General features: G+C 38.8%; 1 protein-coding gene across 1 annotated transcript in view; it reads right to left on the reverse strand.

The window, feature by feature from the left end:
- The window catches only part of LOC139743813 (aminoacylase-1-like), a 30531-nt gene extending 13301 nt beyond the window's left edge, over nt 1–17230 (reverse strand). The window contains exons 1-4 of the mRNA XM_071654269.1: nt 17026–17230; nt 8782–8846; nt 7852–7956; nt 5350–5421 (exon numbers count right to left, since the gene is read on the reverse strand). Coding sequence (XP_071510370.1) covers nt 5350–5421; nt 7852–7956; nt 8782–8846; nt 17026–17110 — 327 coding nt within the window. The 5' untranslated portion in view covers nt 17111–17230. The remainder of the gene's footprint in view (nt 1–5349; nt 5422–7851; nt 7957–8781; nt 8847–17025) is intronic.
- Nucleotides 17231–19309: the final 2079 nt, after the last annotated feature.

Here is a 19309-nt window from a genome sequence, read left to right on the forward strand (position 1 = left end):
TACAGAGCATGAAAAAGGGAGGGTTTCACTAGAAATTTATGAGAGTGAGAGATGATATCCTTTTTGTCATAATATACTGGTAGTACATTTTGGAATCCAAGATTACCCCATGATCACTGATGCTGAAATCAATATCTACATTTCTTACACTTTTGCAGGGCGCTAGCATGCGCCGGCACAGCGCGCGAGCAATACAATCCAGCTCAATCGACAAAATGGCCGCTTCCAGTAGTGAGAGCGGTGAAATGGCTGACAACTATCCTCGTTTTGACCTACGAAATGTGGAAGAATTATTAAATTCAACAAAAGAAACGACAGGAAAAACACAGAGAAACTATTCAGATACAGGATTTCTGCATTCATGATTTTGTAAGGAAATAAAAGCCAAAGTTGATGATGACCTGGATAATAAAGCCCTATAGACCTCCTCTCACAGTTCTACACTGGAGCTCAGAACCAAAATGGTGAACACTACAGCAAGAAAACAATGCAGGATTTGTGAATTAGCCTACAAAGGCATTTCAGATGCTCATGAGGGATATACGACAAATATGTCTCTCTTCGCTCTAGGAAGCTATGAGCATTCAGAGGTATAAGTGGTAACTTATATTTCACTTTATCATTGTACGTTATAACAAATTGACTATACCATCGGCAAAGTCTCAGATATAGTAAGTAAACTTGTTGAAAACTTGCCCTCTGGAAAGTTACTATCTCTGCCTCTTCATTAACTAATGGTTTTTGCCAAACCCTCGAAAGGTCTTGTATTCGTATACTATCCACTGTTATCAATTTAATAAAGAAATCCTGCCTGTTATCTATCTATCTATCTATCTATCTATCTATCTATCTATCTATCTATCTATCTATCTATATCTACCTATCTATCTATATATGGGCAACAGCTGAATAGTGTACAATTTTGTTGGAGGTAATTTGAAAATGAAAGCATAAATCAGTTTCATGAAATTCAGGATTTCTTTTTAAGTTAGGTTTCAGAGTTTGCTCTATTTTCAACCCTCTGTACAAAATTTTTATTTTGCACAGGGGTCAATTGGTGTGTATGGGAGTGTGTGATTAACACCCAGACAATGGTCCTGAACAATGGCCAGGGTTTGAATGCTCTATTACATATTCATGAAAAATTTCACTATCACAGCTAGTCTATATTCATCCTGAAATGTAGTGTATGCAAGCACATGAAAACATGTGCTTACTTCTTTCATGTGCAATGTATGCATTTTACCCATCACCATGAATTCAGACTAGCAGTGCCCAGGGCAATCATTCATGAATTATTAATAAGGCATTCATGTGCCTTGGAGCAAGAAAACAGAAGCCTAGTCAGCAGAACTCTGAAAAGGTGGTATTCGTGGTATTCATGTCTATTATTCAGGGTCATTGTAAGCACACACTCACATACACATCATTGGTTCCTGTGTAAAGTTCAGTTTTTGTACAGAGGGTACAAATTTGGCCAAAATCTGGAACTTAACTTTAACATTAATCATGGATTTAATGAAACTGATTCACGCTCTCCTATTCAAAGCACCTCCAAAAAAACTGTACACTTCTCAGCAATTACTCATATCAATGATAATGTTATATGATATCTAGTTTTCGAATTATTAAGGATCAAAAGTGGGGAAATGTTTTTTTGTAACACCTAGTATAATTTATACCGGTATATATATGGGCCATGATACGAGAAAAGAGCCCTTAGAGCATAAAATACCGAAATTGAGTTTTTACCACCACATTGTAGAATGAATTTTGACGTATTTAGATATATATATGCAAACCGTTTTCTGAAATTCTACTCCTTAGTGCCTAAATTATGATGATTAAAAGAGGATGTTCTGCCCAAATACTGCCACTTTTGATGCTCCTATGCATTTGCACACAGCTAGCTACTCCTGTAAAAGTGGAAATTTTCGCGCATTTCGCGCAACCAGAAACTACCGCGAAAATAAAAGCACGCGAATATTTTTGCTAGCCATATGTTTCTGTGCGTCATGTCTTTATTCCGCGGAATTAAAAACACACGAAACTCTTCTTACCCGGCCAAGCGCGAAAAATTAGTTGCGCAAAAATATCCACTTTTGCAGAGTAGTTGATTTTTTTTTTTTTTGCGCACGTATTGGTTTGTCATGGCATTTGTGCGCTACAGCGCTAAGGGCCCTTTTCTCATGTCAGAGCCCATATATATATATATATATATATATATACATATATATATATATATATATATATATATATATATATATATGATATTCATGACATTATCACAATATGGAAGAGATTCATGTGACAGAAAAATGGCACACTCATGTGAAACCATGACTAGCCAAACAAACAAGACGGACCCAAGAGAAGACAGGACCTGGAAAATGAGTGATCTAAGGCTTCCCTCGAAACATCTGTTGTTGTAACACTGCACGGAGTGTTGGTTTTTGAATAGAAAGTAAAAAGAACATCTTTAGTTAGAGTTCATCATGGAGTCAGCTGCCCCAAACAATGGGGCTAACTGGCCCAGACTTTATCTTGGTTCCTATGCTGTTTGAACGGCAGCCCAGCACACATCCCCTTCTGAGATTGACGAGGTCATCCCACAGTCAGTCAATCCTCAGAGGCATAGACGAGACTGTCGCAGTTGCCCTCCTATGGCTTGGCAGAAGTACCCAATCTTTGATCTGAGTCACAAAGGTATCAGCAGGTCATGAAACTATTAAAGCATTATTTGCTTATACTAAATGTTGTTTGTTTTGCTTATTATGTTCGCCACAGTACTTGTTCCTGTATTTGAACTTTACCCACACAGTTTGAACAGCACTCACGCACATATGGTAGCCTTGGTATCAGTGCTCTGTTCACTGGGTTATTTGTCTTTTGCATAATAGGCAAATTCCTCCTTTTATTATAAAATAAGCAGCTACTTGCCCGACCATCTCACTAGGAATATAAAAGGGATACTGAATTCTGAAAAGTTTGGAAGCACTGCCTGAACCATTGATCTGTTTTATGATGGTTTCAGTAGATTTAAAAAAACAACAACAAAGTGCTACTGGGTACTTAAGGTGTAGGGAGCTAGTTCCTATGTTGAAACTTCACCCACAAAGTTTGAACAGCAATCAGCACATCCTTTCCCTGTGTACCAGGTCAGCCAATTGTAGGACGATCCTCTGAAGTTTAATGCAATAGAGCCAACAGTCAACATATTCTCACCAAAGAAAGTGAAAGAAATGTTGAGCTTTATGGCTTATAGCAGGATTAATCCACTCTTTGATCTGTATCAAGATAATATCAACAGTTTAAAAAAACCAGCATTGTGTATGTGCTTGCATGCAAGGAGCTTGTTCCTGTGTTTGATAATGCACTCATTATTTCCTGGTATACTAGGTAAGCCTAGTGGAGCATGGTGCACTATTGTGCAAAAGGGGCTCCTTGCTCTGATTGCTCATTTTCCCCATAGTTTGAACAGCAGTTAGGTGCAGAAGATTGAGCCTTCCCCAGTACACCAGGTCAGCCCACTGTAGGTCTATTCTCTGAGGTAAAAACAGGATAGTCGTGCCTCCATACCTCCCACGGAAGTCAGAGAATGTTGGTTTCCAAAGGCTTGGCAGACGTTCCCCATTCTTCCATGTGTTTCATGCTGATTATCAACAAGTTCATAAGTTTAGCACCATGCCCTTGCATGCCAGGGGCTCCTTCCTGTGTTCCACAGTTACACTTCATACTTGCCACCATTTTGGTTTCTGGTATGAGGCTGTTAGCTGCACTGACAATGTTATCAACATTAAGTGCACTATCCTCCCTTTAGATATCAAGGCAAAATAAAACTCAGTCTTCTCAAGGGGTAAGGTTATCAATAAATAACAAAAAAGCGATGGACAACAGATATTGACTGTCATGATCTTATCAACCCTGGCCTGACCTACAGTGCACAATACAATTAATCATTCAAATTTGATATTACAAATACGCATGCAAGTTTGGCCTTGAAAAGAAACTGGTAGAAGAGAAACTTGATGTAGATATGAATAATATAATCTTTATCAGAAGAGAGGATCCAAACATCTGTCTGTTTCAGTCTATGAAACATTTTCAGCCCTTGAAAATGCTGACACATAACAAATCCAATTCTATTCACTTGTATGATTACTGGGTCAATTCTCCTTGCAAGGGTGAGAGATGAGAGAATGAGGAAGATGTTGCACCAACTGTTTTGACACTATCTGAAGGGCCTATCCTACTGGAGGGGACATCGCCGTGACTCATGTGACTTGAAAAACCAACAAAATGGCTTGCGCTCTCACCAAGAAGGCGACTCCAAGGCCCCCACGAAAACTTGTTGTGAATAACAAGTTACAATAGTTGCCATAAGCTACTGAAATCCTTGCATCTGATTGACTAAGAGCAAATTTGTCATAAAAATGTGGCAGTTGTTACTGATAACAAGCTTTATGAAACAGGACCTTGGGCAGCTTCAGAGACATTTCCAAATCTATTCATCTGAAAGTCACAGAGACGTCGCCGCGACGTCTCCAAGAAATCTCTGGTAGGTAGCAAATGAGTCTCTGCAAAGTTGCAAAGACATCTCGGGACCACCCTGAGAAAATTAGTCTCCATGACTTGGGTGTGACTAAGGAGACATTGTGGAGATGTCTCCAAGACCAGCTGGAGACTGGAAAAAGTCTCTCACAAAAATCAAACATGTTTGATTCTCTCCGAACTCCCTGCAGACCAGGCTAGTCTCCAAGAGATGTCACAAAGACATCTCCGCGACTATTCCGTGAACAGCGAGACTCAAGTCACCACCAGGTTGCTACCTATAGTCTCTAAGCCAACAAGATACCCACTTTACACAGTAACATGAAAGGGACTGTACAGTACTGGTTGAGGTAAGGGATTCATGTTTTGAACATTTCTAAGTGAGATAATGAGAAACCTCGTATGAAATATGAAAGAGCATGTAATTTTAAGAAGGATTTAATGTTCATTTGATGAAAATCGGTTTTGAAATGGCTGAGATATCCAAAAAAGTGATAATAATAAAAGGCGACATGCCACAACTTTATTATGATCTCTTTGTTTCAGCTTGTTTTTTGATATCTCAGCCATTTCAAAACCGGTTTTCATCAAATAAACTTTTGATACCCTTTAGAATTACATGCTCTTTGACATCTCATAGAGTGGTTTCTGAATATCTCACAAAATGTTAAAAGCTAAATCCTCACCTCGACCAGAACTGTACACACCCTTGAAACACATAGCCTAGCATCTTTGAAGGATTGCCCCAACTGGTTGCTATGGTTACAGACATAGGAGACTCTCTACAGTGGCCCTTACCTGAGTTCCTCTGGCGACGATATCGCCATTTTCCAGTTTCTTCGCCTCAAATGGATCGCATATCCAGTGCTCCTGCAAGGTAAAAACAAGAATCCCCATATCACAATACATAAATGTGTATTTTAAACCCATTAAGTCCTTGGGGAATTTTGTTGCACAAATCATTGTCTTATCATATTAACTGTGCAACTACTGAGTTGCACCTTCAATTGGAGAAAGAATCAATAGATATGGACAATTGGTTATATCAGCACAAAATCAAAAGAAGTTTTTCTTTTATGGCATAGCAACATAAACTATAGCTTTCTAAAATATGTTTCTAGTTTTAGGATCAGTTTGAAAATTTTATGATTTTCTACAACTTAAATGAGCAATAGTATGAATATGACCAAAACAGGATTCCAATAAAAGAGAAGCTTCTACTCTACCTTACAGAATACTGGCGAAAAAACATACAATGATTATAATATAGATCCAAAACCAAACTACAGGAATATGGTTACTGGAATCTGATGGGTCAAAATCATATCGCTACACTGCTTGCAATAAACATGGTTCCTAATGAAAGAGAGTAAAAGTGTTATGTATCATGAAACTACTGCAGAACCAGAATTTTTCACATGCATGAAACTTTTGCAAATTTTGCACAGAGCTAAGACTCAGGAAACTGAAATGTGCACAAAAGTTTTTTGTCTGCATAATGCATGCTTATGTAGTATACCTGTAATTTTTTCATGGTCAGCAATTCATGAAAATTTCATGGTGAGTGAGTAATTTCCAATTTGCAAAAGTTTTATGCTGTAAATGTTTTTTGTTTTACAGTACTTTGGTGTACTCAATCACTGTAATTCTAACTCTAAATCTTGTTTTTGGCACATTACCATTCCAGAAAAATTGGCCACAAGACAAAAGGTCATACTTACCTGTAAATCACACAGAAAATTCAATTAAATTGTACTCTATGTTCAATGAAATGGTGCTTTGATAATTAGAAAAAAAAAATGCCCACGGAAATCAACTACCAATAAATCCATTGAAACAAAGGAACAAAGTCTGGACTGTTATGACCATGTATACACTTGGTCAGTCCTTGACTTGGAGGAGATCAACTCATACAGGTCAACTTATGACATCTTATCTACATCACATGGGTCAAAATGTTATCTCTTTGCAGGAAAAAAGACAATGACTCCCTACACACTGAGTATCACTCCTGACTGAAATATCAATAGGGTGACTCATAGGGCAACCATGATAACTCACACCAAAACAATTATAATAATATGTACTTATAATGGATTGTCATATCACAAAAAAGTGGGTGGGATTATTATGTTTCTGGGAATATCATCTTCAAGGGAATTTAAAATATATCATAATACCTTTAAGAGGTGATAGTAATCCATTTTAGAGTCTAATTTATTCTATGATGTGTGCACCTGCATGGTTGTATACATCTGTACTGGTTAAGGCATATCAATCACCTTGGCACACAGTTCTACACAGTACATCATAACTTGTCAATGGGCCCAGGCAAAACACTTTAAAATCCGTTGAGGAAGAGTCCCAAGTCTATTTGGGCAGGTGTCTATGGGAAATGCACGTTGTACTGACTTGTAGCAATATCAGCCCGTCATCACAGGGTTAAAGGTAATAGATTAAAAGAGTAGACATTGGCATTAGTTTATGACTTTGTTTTGAGGTTATTCTTCTTTAATCTCTTGTAATACCATTACTGTAAAAGTGGAAATTTTTGCAGTGTTGAAATTTTCGCTCATTTTGCACAACCAGAAGCTTGCGCGAAAATAAAAGCATGTGAAGATTTTTGCATGTCATATGTTCCAGTACATTGAAGTCTTGATTCCACGGAATTAAAAACATGCGAAACTCTTCTCACACGGCCAAGCGCAAAATTAGTCTCGTAAAAATATCCACTTTTTAATACAGTAAGTCATATTACCAGCAATATTGACTAATTCAGCCAATAAAAGTACATTCAATGTATTTAACCTTGCAAACAAAGGTCACACAAACAGTCTAAGTGTATCAAGGCCAGGTAGACATTGGCATGGCACAAAGTCAATGATCAAGACAAACCCACATCCTCCAAACATTTCTCCTTTACTCATAAAGTTGAACACACTTTCTATGTCATAGGATCATTCCCATGATAACCATCCGTCTTGTCAAAAGCTAAACAAAAGAATTTCAAATGAGACTTTATTTCCAATAGCACATTTCTAAAAGAAGGTGCAGAAAAAGAAGGGGAGAAAGAGAAGAAAGCTGGAGAAAGGAGAAGAAGATGGTGAAGACAAGATCCAAAAGAAGACAAAGAAGAAAAAGTAGAAGATGATGAAGGAAAAAAAAACAACAACATAGAAAATAAGAAGCAATGCAGATCGTAACCATGTCATCCCCATCCCCAGGAACTTCCATTAGTTCTTTGTTCAAACTTGATAGAACAATGTACTATGAAATAATTTTGTGACTCAGTAAACTCACAGGGAAGACAGGCACCACATCAATGTGAGAGTTGAGAACAATGCTCTTTAGGGATGGGTCTGTTCCTTCCCATGTTATGATGACAATTGTCTTGCCTGGATGAACCTGGATAATAGAGGTGAGATCATGTTATATGTAGATAGACTTCAACCTACAGTTGCATAGATGATAGGGATTATTACATACTTTCAATCATTCGCAGACACAACATTACTGGTATATTCCTTTGACACTCATACCTGTTGGAGTAGTGAAGGCAATGGGATAATGTAATACAAATGATACCTCAACATGTATTGCAGACTTATTCAGGGCTTACAATTGCAACCTCATGTCCTCTTGAAGGTGACTTGAATGGAAAGTCAATTAGATGATCAGAATAGAACAGATTTTATCAAAACTGAATACAATTTTTGACATGACATCAAAGATAATAAGCTCATGACAAATCAACTCAATCTTAAACTATTCTTAAAGCAATGGCTTTCATCGAGAATAAAGTGATGTACATTTGTAGTTGCCTATCATTATCTTCTAAACGAAAAAAAAAAAAGAAAGAATATATATATATATGTATATGAAGAGTTTGTTCGCAATAACCGATGAGTCCATTTTTGAAGATCTTGAAGTACGGTCTCTGTCATAAAGTACAAAATAATACCTTTTAAATGATATATTGGTCACTACATATAAAGGTACATTTTTGAAGTTATGGTCAAAAGAAGCAAAATTTTTCTTATTATTTTCTTTATTTTTCTTGACCTTTAAACACAAATATCTCCATTTGGCAAATATGGACTTATCGGTTTTTGCGAACAAACTCTTCATATACACATTCTGCAGGATTCGGTTCTGGGATATCTTCCTTTCTACCTAACAGTAAAAAATTATCATACAGTTGTATTACCATAACAACCTTTTGCCACCCACCTCAACAAACTGCACTGGAAGCCCCAGCTCTCCTGCCATCCGTTTAAGAAATGAATTCGCTCCATCTTCATTTGGGCAGAAAACAGAAAAGAAGTCAGAGAACTTTTAACCGAAGTCCTGAGTATACTCGGACAAGTGCCTAAGGGAAATGAGTGGTGTACATTATATATCAAAATCAAACCATCCTCAATGGGTTAAAAATTGCTGAATTATTTATGTCATCAACTCCTAATCCTATTCTTACCTAAATTATTTGACATACTGTATTCATGGCAATGATATTTTTCCATACATATAGGTTTCAGTATACAAATGTAATCTATCAGGATATAGTATGGGGATATTACATATTTGTACTATAGGGCCTACACATGCAAACTACCAAGTAGAGCTACACAGACATACAGGAAAATGAAAATTCATGAAGGTGGTACAATCTGGACAAAGACCGCAGTTATGTATGGGGCACCAAGTGTCGCATGGCCTATTTCGTTACAGAATCAGTCATTGTCAGTTTGTTACGAAATCAGACCCACACTAGAATATTGCAACTCGGTATGGTGTCCAATGTTTAAAAAAGATGAGGATTTGTTAGAGAAAGTGCAACAAAGAGCCACACGTCAACTTCCACATCTTCGCCACCTGGAATATCTAGACAGACTAAAAGCCCTGGGTTTGGAGACTATTGCGTACAGGAGACAAAGAACACAGGTTCTACAAATCTGTAAGATCATGAACGGGATTGACGACCTTGATGTACACGAATTTTTTCAATTGGTAGATAGCTCCGGAACCAGAGGCCACTGCATGAAAGTCAGAAAACCCAGATCCAAATATATGATGCGCCAAAAGACCTTCTCTGTTCGCAGTTGTGAAACAACTGGAACTCCCTGCCAGACGCAGCTGTCAGAGCAACAAGTGTTAATCAATTCAAATCTCTCCTTGAAAAACACTGGAACAGCCATCCCTAAAAGTACAGCCTTTATCAGAGGGATAGCAAAACCTGGAGGGGCAAATAAGCAACGCTTTAAGTCTCTACATCCAAGTAAATCCGAGTAAAGTAAATGATCATTTTGAAAAGGCCTTCATGAAAGGCTATCTTGACACCATGGGTAGGTCTACTACACAGATCCCTTCTATAAAGTCAATAAAAACAACATGGAATTTATACTATCCAGACCATTTAATTTTACAAAAAGATGTAGAGTATATCAGAGCTACCAAGTCTCACGCATTCTGCGTGAGACTCAAGCATTTAGGGTCTGTCTCACGATCTCACGCATGGCACCCATTTTTCTCACACATCTGGTGAAGTCTGCAATTTGGGCCAAAAATAAGGAGCATAGCTCAAAGGATTAGAGTGATAGTTGCAATTGAAGGTATATTTCCCTTTTGCCTTTCAAAATTAGTAAAAAATAGTCACTTAAGTATGCACCCGATCGCATCATTAAGAGCTAATAATTTAAAAAAGCTCCTTATCATGGGAGGGAGACACCCTCCTCGTTCACGTGCGCATGCGCGCGAGCGCCGAGACGCCGAGTCATAAAAATCTCACGCATAAAAGTTTTTTGAACTTGGCATCTCTGGTATATTGCTGAGTACATGATGTAGCTTGGCCTTTATCTGCTCGGTCCTGGGATCGTTCTTCATCAGCGGTGAGTTTGTTACTGTTGTAAGCCGGGTTAATGATGACGCTGACGATGCCAGTCTCCATGAGTTGAAATTGCAATGATTTATTGAGCAAATCAAATAGACAGTCTAAACTCCGCACTATCCTCAGCTACATGTCGAATACAGAGTGAATAACAGATACAGGCCTATTAACTATTCAACATAGCAGAGCTCATAGAGAATACATTTGTATGTCCATTCTCTCTCAAGTGAAAGTGAAGAATCAAGAATCAATCAAATCTGCGTCATTATATTCACATGAAAAATAAAAGTTGCGTTGTGCCCATGCCAACCACACGCACACTGCGCCATTGGCATGGACACAACGCGCCTCAACGCATTGACGCAACAATAACATACCGCATATTTCCATTTACCACAAACTTCCCCGCGATTATATAACACAACCATGTGTTATATAATCCCAATTACATCATATTATTTTCATACCATTACACACAATAATACATAACGAAAAATTCCCCGCTCTTCACATCAAATCATTACACTTTACAGCAATTCCACACAGAGCGGATTAACAGTAGATAATTACAAAAATATGTTTCAGGAAAGCGTGTGTTCCCCGCTTTTCCAGTCAAATATACAAACGCGGAAATACTACAAAATCGAACATTATTTTTGAAATCTGCCAAAAGCTGAAACTCTTGAACCTTCCAAATTTACAGTAAATCATACAAATTCAGATACATGGCATAAAGGTTCGGGCCAAGAGAATAACGCATCAATACGTCATCTTCAGTTCCGCTTCAATGTAAAGCTCAGTTGTTCCACATTGTCAGTTATGTACAGATTCTCCGAGAAAATGGTCTATATAAGCCCAGAATAACGTCAAACGTGCCGCAACAGAACATGTTCTGCGTCGTATATAAAACCATACATTAATGTCTATATCAATTAAGATTTATATCGAGGCACAACATAGACAGGTCTCTTAATACACTATGCAAATTGTACATACAACACGACAACTTCCCCGCGATTATATCATACGACCTGTATGATGATAATCTATTTTCTAAGAGTAATATTTCTCAATTACTCAATATAACACATATCAGGAAATGCAACAGTTAAAACAAAGTGAAGTCACGGAATGTTAGAATTCACTAATAACAAATATGAGCTTCCCCGCTTTAGCAAGCGAATGATAAAGATAACTTCCCCGCTTTATGTGTCATATCGTCACAGTCGACAATTTGCTCATTGACAAAATTTCACACAAATTAAGGGATCATTCAAAGCATGAATTTTTGACCAATTATTCTCATTATCAAAAGTTTCTGACTCACTGAACAACCACTAATATTGTCAGAATGCCATGTTGTTCAGTTGCCAAAAAAACAATTAAAACAATAGCTATTATAGTTCCTTCGTTTTTCCACGTAATAGTGATTTCAAATACTTTCATATCACTATTCCAATATCTCATTAAAAACTTCTTATCGATCACATATCAATTAAAACAACCATATTATATTGGGGCAAGTCCAAGATAAGGTCCCCTCAGAAGGCAAAATTTCATCTTTGCTCAATATTGACATATTTAGTATCATTTTGAAGCTTATGAGTTGAAGTTTTGATTTCCACGGAGGAAAAAATGATATAATGTAAATTTATGCAAATTTCAAGGGCTTCATTCGCATAAATGTCAAACACAGCGTTACGTATGGGACATTTATAAAAATTCATATTTATTCAAAAGAAAGCAAATGATATTTGATTAATATGTGGACATAAGAAGTTCATCAAATAGTTTAACTTGGTATGAAAATTTAGGGATTATGCAAATGATTATGTAAATCAGCTCGTGTCCTATCATGAGATGTCCCATACGTAACAAAATGAGGTCATTTTTTTAGGTTTTTTCTGAAATTGCTAAGGTTATTTGAATGCCCTTTTGGAAAGTTCTAATTTATTGTTTAGAGAAATTAAATACCATAGAAAAAAGAAAAAAACAGTAAAAGAAGTATTTTTTATTAGGCATTGAAATAATGTTACGTATGGGACAAATGTGTTACGTATGGGACATCCTCATAATATTGCATGTAAATGCATGTAGCTGGCTGAGAAGGTCTCTCAGTACACAAATGGTCAATCATCCTGAAGAAAGCATCCCATCTTTGTAGCTACTTTTTGAGGTATAGACACTTGAAACAATACATGTACTTGAATGAACAATTTTCAGAAAGGGGGAAGGGAAGATGGCAAAATACACTTATGAAAATCAGCATTAAAGGGATGGTATAGTTTTTGTAGAAATGGGGATTCAGTTTTCAACATTTTATGAGATGACTGGAAACCAATAATATGAATTACTAAAGAGCATACAATTCTAAGACTAGAGGAATTCAAAGTTAATTTGATGGAGATCCAATTTGAAACGGTTGAGATATCCAAAAAAAAAAAAAGTAAAATGATTTTATTTTTATTGCAAGTGATACACAAATTGTCCTTATCAGTTTTCAATAGTAGCCACAACAAAATTCATGGGTATACATACTGAGGTGTGACTCAAATCAATGACCTGACTGCTAGACAGACATCATACATCTACTCGATTATTAGAATTCCACGCATCAGGTATTGCTTATCTATTAAAATTAATATTTCTTGTGTCAAGTTATTTTTTTATTGAAACTAAATGGCAAACTGCCCTTCATCAATGGAAGTAAACACTTTAAACTATTCAATTTTTTAGTAGTAACTATCCTGATAAAAATAGGGCATACATACTCAGGTTGGTCATGAAAAATATAGAATATGATTGAATATGATAATGATGGTAAATATTTGGGGGATATTGTTCCCTTGACAATCTGGATCAGTATATGAGTAATTTCAACTGATTCCATCTCGATAATTATGCAAAAAATTTGTTTATGGGTATTTTGCAAAATTATTTTGCAAAATACCCATAAACATGGTTCTCCACACACTAAACGAATGGGGGACAAAGGGCATGCATACTCAGGTTGGTCATAAAAATATAAAAATATGATTGAATATGACTATGATGGTGAATATTTTGGGAACATTGTTTCCTTGACAATTTGGATCAATATTTGAGTAGTTTCAACTGATTTTACTTCAATAATTATGCAAAATACCCAATAACATGGTTCTCCACACACTAAATGAATGGAAGACAAAGTGTCCCATACGTAACTGTCCCATACGTAACACGTCATGTCTGCCTTTAATTAGAACCTGTAATTAGAGCTTTTTGCCTAATGACATGAAACTTACCTGTGATAATCTTGAGTGTTGTGACTCTCATCACAGTGAGTTACAAGTTGTAGAATGAAATACTTTCAGAGAGTTTTGAGGTTGAAAAAAATGTTCAAAAAAACAAAATTTTTCTGGTCCCATACGTAACGGCACATATTTTCTCTTCTAGAATATGATTGTCAAGGTCATTTTTCTCAATTTTTTACATGATTATACTTCTCCTAGATATCAATCACCATGATAAATTTCAATATGATCAAAGGCCATTAACACTATTTTTCAGGTCATAAAAGTCTCTGAATGTCCCATACGTAACGCGCGTGTTATCTTGGACTTGCCCATTGATAATCATTTCTCGCATTGATATTGCATCTCTAAATGCGCATAGTTCCTAATTCCATTGCTACTTGAGATGGTACACAATTAGTTTCAGCTGCAGTCATGAACGTATACACTGTAAGTGAATCAACTCACAACAAATTCCATGAACGGACAGCGAATTTCTAACCTGCAGCGACCAACCCTAAATCCGGTCTCCAATTTGACTCCCAGGGCCCCCATACCGTTCCCTGAACATGACATCCATGCTTCCACATGTTACAGTTGGGTATGCATGCCTCCCTTGTTGTTACATTATTGACAACAATGTCACCATGAGAAATATTCTCCCCTTTTGGAATTGACCGCTCCTTTGGCGCTACGTTAGTTCTTTGTGGCTGCACTTTTGCATGCTTCTGGACATCCTGACCTTCATGTGATAATTCGGGACCCCTCTTGGTACCCTCTCCAACAGGTTTTGCAATTAGAAGCACCCCAGCATCTAAATCCTTTGCATCAACCTGTTCATCACATGACTCATGTCCATGTCCCCCAGCATCAATTTCTACACCACTCTCATCTACCTCAACGCAACCCAGAATCTGCGATCCCCCATTCAAAAGAGTAGATATGGCATCCTCCTTCTCCTGTCCAGCTGTATCTGAGGAAAGATCTAGCTGCTGAGCAACCGGGTCAGTGAACACTCCTTGTGTTCCAGTATCAGCACTCCCAGTTTTCAGCCCATCTCCCTCAAGCATACAGTCTTCACGGAGAACTAACAATGCTTCTCTCCTAAGCACTTCAAATCGGTCTCCCCTATTTCTCATGTGCAAACGCCTTAACAAAATTCGTTCTCTCTCATCCCGTGTTCCACTGACAAACTGATTTGACAGAGCTTCATCCCTAAGCTGCCTCAGAGCCGCAGCTTCCTTCTCATCGTCTGCAGCATCTACCAATTTGGCATAAAGACGCATGAGAGCCCTACTGAAGTCTGCCAAGTCTTCACTATCATGTTGAACACGATTATAGAACAAGCATCGCAAATAGTGAGAATTCTCTCGACTAAAACACAGACGGAGAGCTTTTACAATCTCTGTGAAACTCCTCCGCTTCTCGTCAGACAATAAAGAATCTCCTCTCTTGCTGACCCCGTAAGGTTGCTCACCAAAACCCAAGCCTTCTCCTCATCATTGAAATGGAAAGGTTCAATAATAAAATTGAATCCTTCCATCCAGTTAGAAAAAGGTGTTTCAGTGCCATCTTCACAATACCCACTAAACTTTTCAATCTGAGCATGGCCTAGAGCGAGATTTACACACAACCCTATTGCCTGTCGATATGATGACGAAGAGCAATTATCACTTTGCACATCCTTATAAACAAACTGTTCACACATGACTAATTACGCAGTTAAACTGACCAATTAAGACACATCATTTTCAAACATGAAACGTAATGCCCAAATGGCATCATAGGTCAAAATCTGCCTGAAGTCCAATCGGTTTAAACGAAAGTTATCAAATACTTGTTCAGTGCGTGAGATGCCAGCTCCAACCGTCACATCCTGATCGATGTCCTGCTGCTCCTGTGGTACACTCGCGCTGATAGACATCTACGGCAAACTCTCGATGCACCATTTGCTCCAGTCTTCAATCTGCTACCGACGAGCCTGATCATCTTGAAGTTGCCTCACAGAGTAGCGTTGCTCTACCAGAGCTGATCAACGTACACCATCAAGATCACTCCTGCATACTCCTGTCTGCTACCAAAGTGTCGTCAAAACAGCAGGTCTCCTCGGAGCGAAACGCGGATCGTTCTTCCGTCATACTCGAGGCTGTTATTCGTTGATCAGGGTTCTTCAACTCGATGAACCGTCAGAACGTCGCAATCCGCCAGGCTGTCATCATCCCACTCCTGACACCATTTGTTGTAAGCCGGGTTAATGATGACGCTGACGATGCCAGTCTCCATGAGTTGAAATTGCAATGATTTATTGAGCAAATCAAATAGACAGTCTAAACTCCGCACTATCCTCAGCTACATGTCGAATACAGAGTGAATAACAGATACAGGCCTATTAACTATTCAACATAGCAGAGCTCATAGAGAATACATTTGTATGTCCATTCTCTCTCAAGTGAAAGTGAAGAATCAAGAATCAATCAAATCTGCGTCATTATATTCACATGAAAAATAAAAGTTGCGTTGTGCCCATGCCAACCACACGCACACTGCGCCATTGGCATGGACACAACGCGCCTCAACGCATTGACGCAACAATAACATACAGCATATTTCCATTTACCACATTACTAATGTTACTTGTTAGCTCAGTCAGTAGCGTGTCTGCCTCACGATCTAAGGGACCCAGGTTCGATTCCCGAGTCCCACTGCACTGAGCAATGTTATGTTGTGTGTATATCATACCTTCCCCTCTAACATGTTATTTCTTGATAGTAAATTTAAAGAGGCAAAACACTCTGTCCCTCGATCGGATCATCATGATCATAGAACATTAAATGGAGGTCCTGTGTGGCCATGGCATACTAGTATTCATGCACGTAAAAGCTTCCGCTTCATTTATTCATAGCATCAGAGCAGGGTATTTGACCCGTTGTATGAAGTGGTCCATGTTGAACCCACATTAAAAAACGCCCACAAATGTAAAAATACATCGCCCACATCCAAATGGACCCCATGCATGGCATGGAAGACCAGTTATTGTGCAGCTGAATATGGGCTATCCAGCCACCGGCCTTCTCAGATGGAGATGAAACAAACAAGAAACGAACAGTTGTGACTATGATTGGTGAAGCAAAGAGAGCCAGGCCCGAGCAAATCAGAGCCCGTCTGTAATTCTTTAAATTCGTGAATTAGGCCTAACGTTACAGTCTATAAATTTACAGAGGGAAAATATGAAAGATATCAATATAATTTTAGGCCATAATTTTAAGGCTACACTAAGCGGTACGCGTACTAGATCTGTGTAAGACTTAAACAACTTACCGTAATCTGGATCGGGCTCGACAGTCTTGAAGCGGAGGTATTCTCTGAAGTTCGTAACTGCTGAGTTCTCACTTTCCTGGGCCATGATCACCAAATCGATGAGTATTTGTTGTTGGTTGGTGTACTAATGGTGCACTATCAGCAAGCTGCAGGCAGTATATACTACACGAGATTGCGCGACTGCGACGAGATACGAGGGGCGGGACTGCTACTACTATTCAGTAGTATACTGACTGGCGGCTGCTGAATCCTGTACTAGTAGTATACTGGTATCTGCTGAAGTTCAAGTGCTTGGCGACCGTAAGGTGACCTTATGGGCCCGGGTGCAAACTTCGATTAGACGATGGGCTCGCAGCGCAGCATTTTTACACAGTTATGTTATTCACTAGACAAGCCAGACAACAAGCTTTGTTTACAATCTGAACGTATGTCTGCGTGCCATCTGCTGGCGATCAATCAACAATCAATGGACCAAGGGTAAGGACAATAAAGGTTGGGCCATGGGCCAGCAGGGTGGGTGGGGGGCAACGGTGTATGCTGCATGCATCCACTCCTGATCAATAATTAAGACCAGGGGAAAATCCCGCGTTGTGCGCAAGCGCGTGCCTCGTCGTTCGTCCTCGACCTCCACACGTGCTCACACACACACGCACTGTTTCCGACCTGTTCCAAAGTGTGTAGATTTTCGGTGATGAGCAGAGGTGATCGAGTGGTGAGAGCTTTGAAACAGATTTGAGGATTCCATCTTGATATTTCTTATACAATATAAATGGCATACCGGTACTGCAGAAGTGACTTTCTTTCTACCATAAAAAAACCCGACGTATTCTTTGTGGTGTTTATATCCATTTTACTTGTTTCTATGGTATCAATTGTATTTTTGTCTTGTCCACCGGAGGTGCGGGGCCTCACGCTATGCGGTTTTTTCTTGCGACTGCTTGCGGTTTCGAGAAGTCGCACGCGGTTCTCGACCGCATGCGACTTCTCGCGACTTGCGGCTGCTGTCAAATTTTGAGCATGTTCAAAACCTTGCGATCGTCTGCGGTTGCCTCTGCGAACCCTTGCGACCGGCTTAAATTCCGCAAGCCTTGCGGTCGTTGCGCTCACACTATATGCGACTCGATGATCGCGATCTTGCAACCGCAACAGATCGCAAGCACCGCGATCGAAAAAAACGCATAGTACTGTGAGGCATCACCTGCGGCGTCTGACGGTATGTCGTCCGTCCGTCGTCCGTCCGTAACCCCACAAAAACTTGAATAACTCGATCTCTACTGAGGACTTCAATTTAAATCAAACTTGGAGGGAAGAGTGGTTATACAAATTTTACCAAACATGAAGATCACCTTAAGGTCAAGGGTCACAGGCAGGGGTCAATGAACGTTAGTGCCCAATATGTTGTTTCGATTATGGCTCATAGGCCCCCCAACATGGGTGATTCTTCACTAAGTATCTACTTTTATGTCCCGCTACTTTCAGGGTTTATAAGTGGATTTTTTTTTTCGATTTTAGTTTTTAGATTTCATCTCTTTCAGTGAAGAAGATGCTGTTCTGATTATCTGAGGTAAAAAAAAAAAAAAATGCTTCAAGTCGCTTTATTTTTCCCGCTCCTTATCGCCTGCAGCACCCCTCAAATCTGCATGCCCCGATGGGTACGCAATTTAGGAATTTCAAATCGTCATATTTTTACTCTGACGACATCTCTTTTTCATGGAAACACTCTTATAATGCTTTGTTTTCATGCACGCATCACTTTGGCATTCAAAAACTTTGAATGTCCGCAATGTAAATTGAGATTTTAGCTTTTCCCGATACCGATTTTTCTGTCCCGCCATTTGCGTCATATCCGTCACGCACTTTTATAGGGCCATTTATTAATAAATAAGCGTCTCGCACGACGCGTTTTCGGTTCATTGCAAATGCCAAGATACTGATGATCATCTCTACAAAAGTCCATGTCTTATAGCTGTGGAATATCCCCCCAAAAGCATGATCGTGCAGAATGGTAGGTGCGTATAACAACCGTCATATCGGAACGGCGTGGATTTCATTTATTCGTGTAATGATTTTTTTTTTTTTGGTTTCCTATGTGTGTATGATAAATGCTAGTATTGCAATGTACCTCCATACATGGAAACAATCGTGTCAGGGGTCGCCCCATCAGGATCACAGGACGAGACCATGATGGATTGAGAGCTTATATCGTCATATCCGTCACGGTCGTTTCCGTCACGAAATAGTGGAAATCCAAAGTGACGAATACGACCATAGTACACAAAAGGTA

The sequence above is a fragment of the Diadema antillarum genome, unplaced genomic scaffold, assembly GCF_040938485.1.
Source record: "Diadema antillarum isolate AM-2024a unplaced genomic scaffold, OU_Dant_1.0 seq00001107_RagTag, whole genome shotgun sequence".
NCBI lineage: Eukaryota > Metazoa > Echinodermata > Echinoidea > Diadematoida > Diadematidae > Diadema > Diadema antillarum.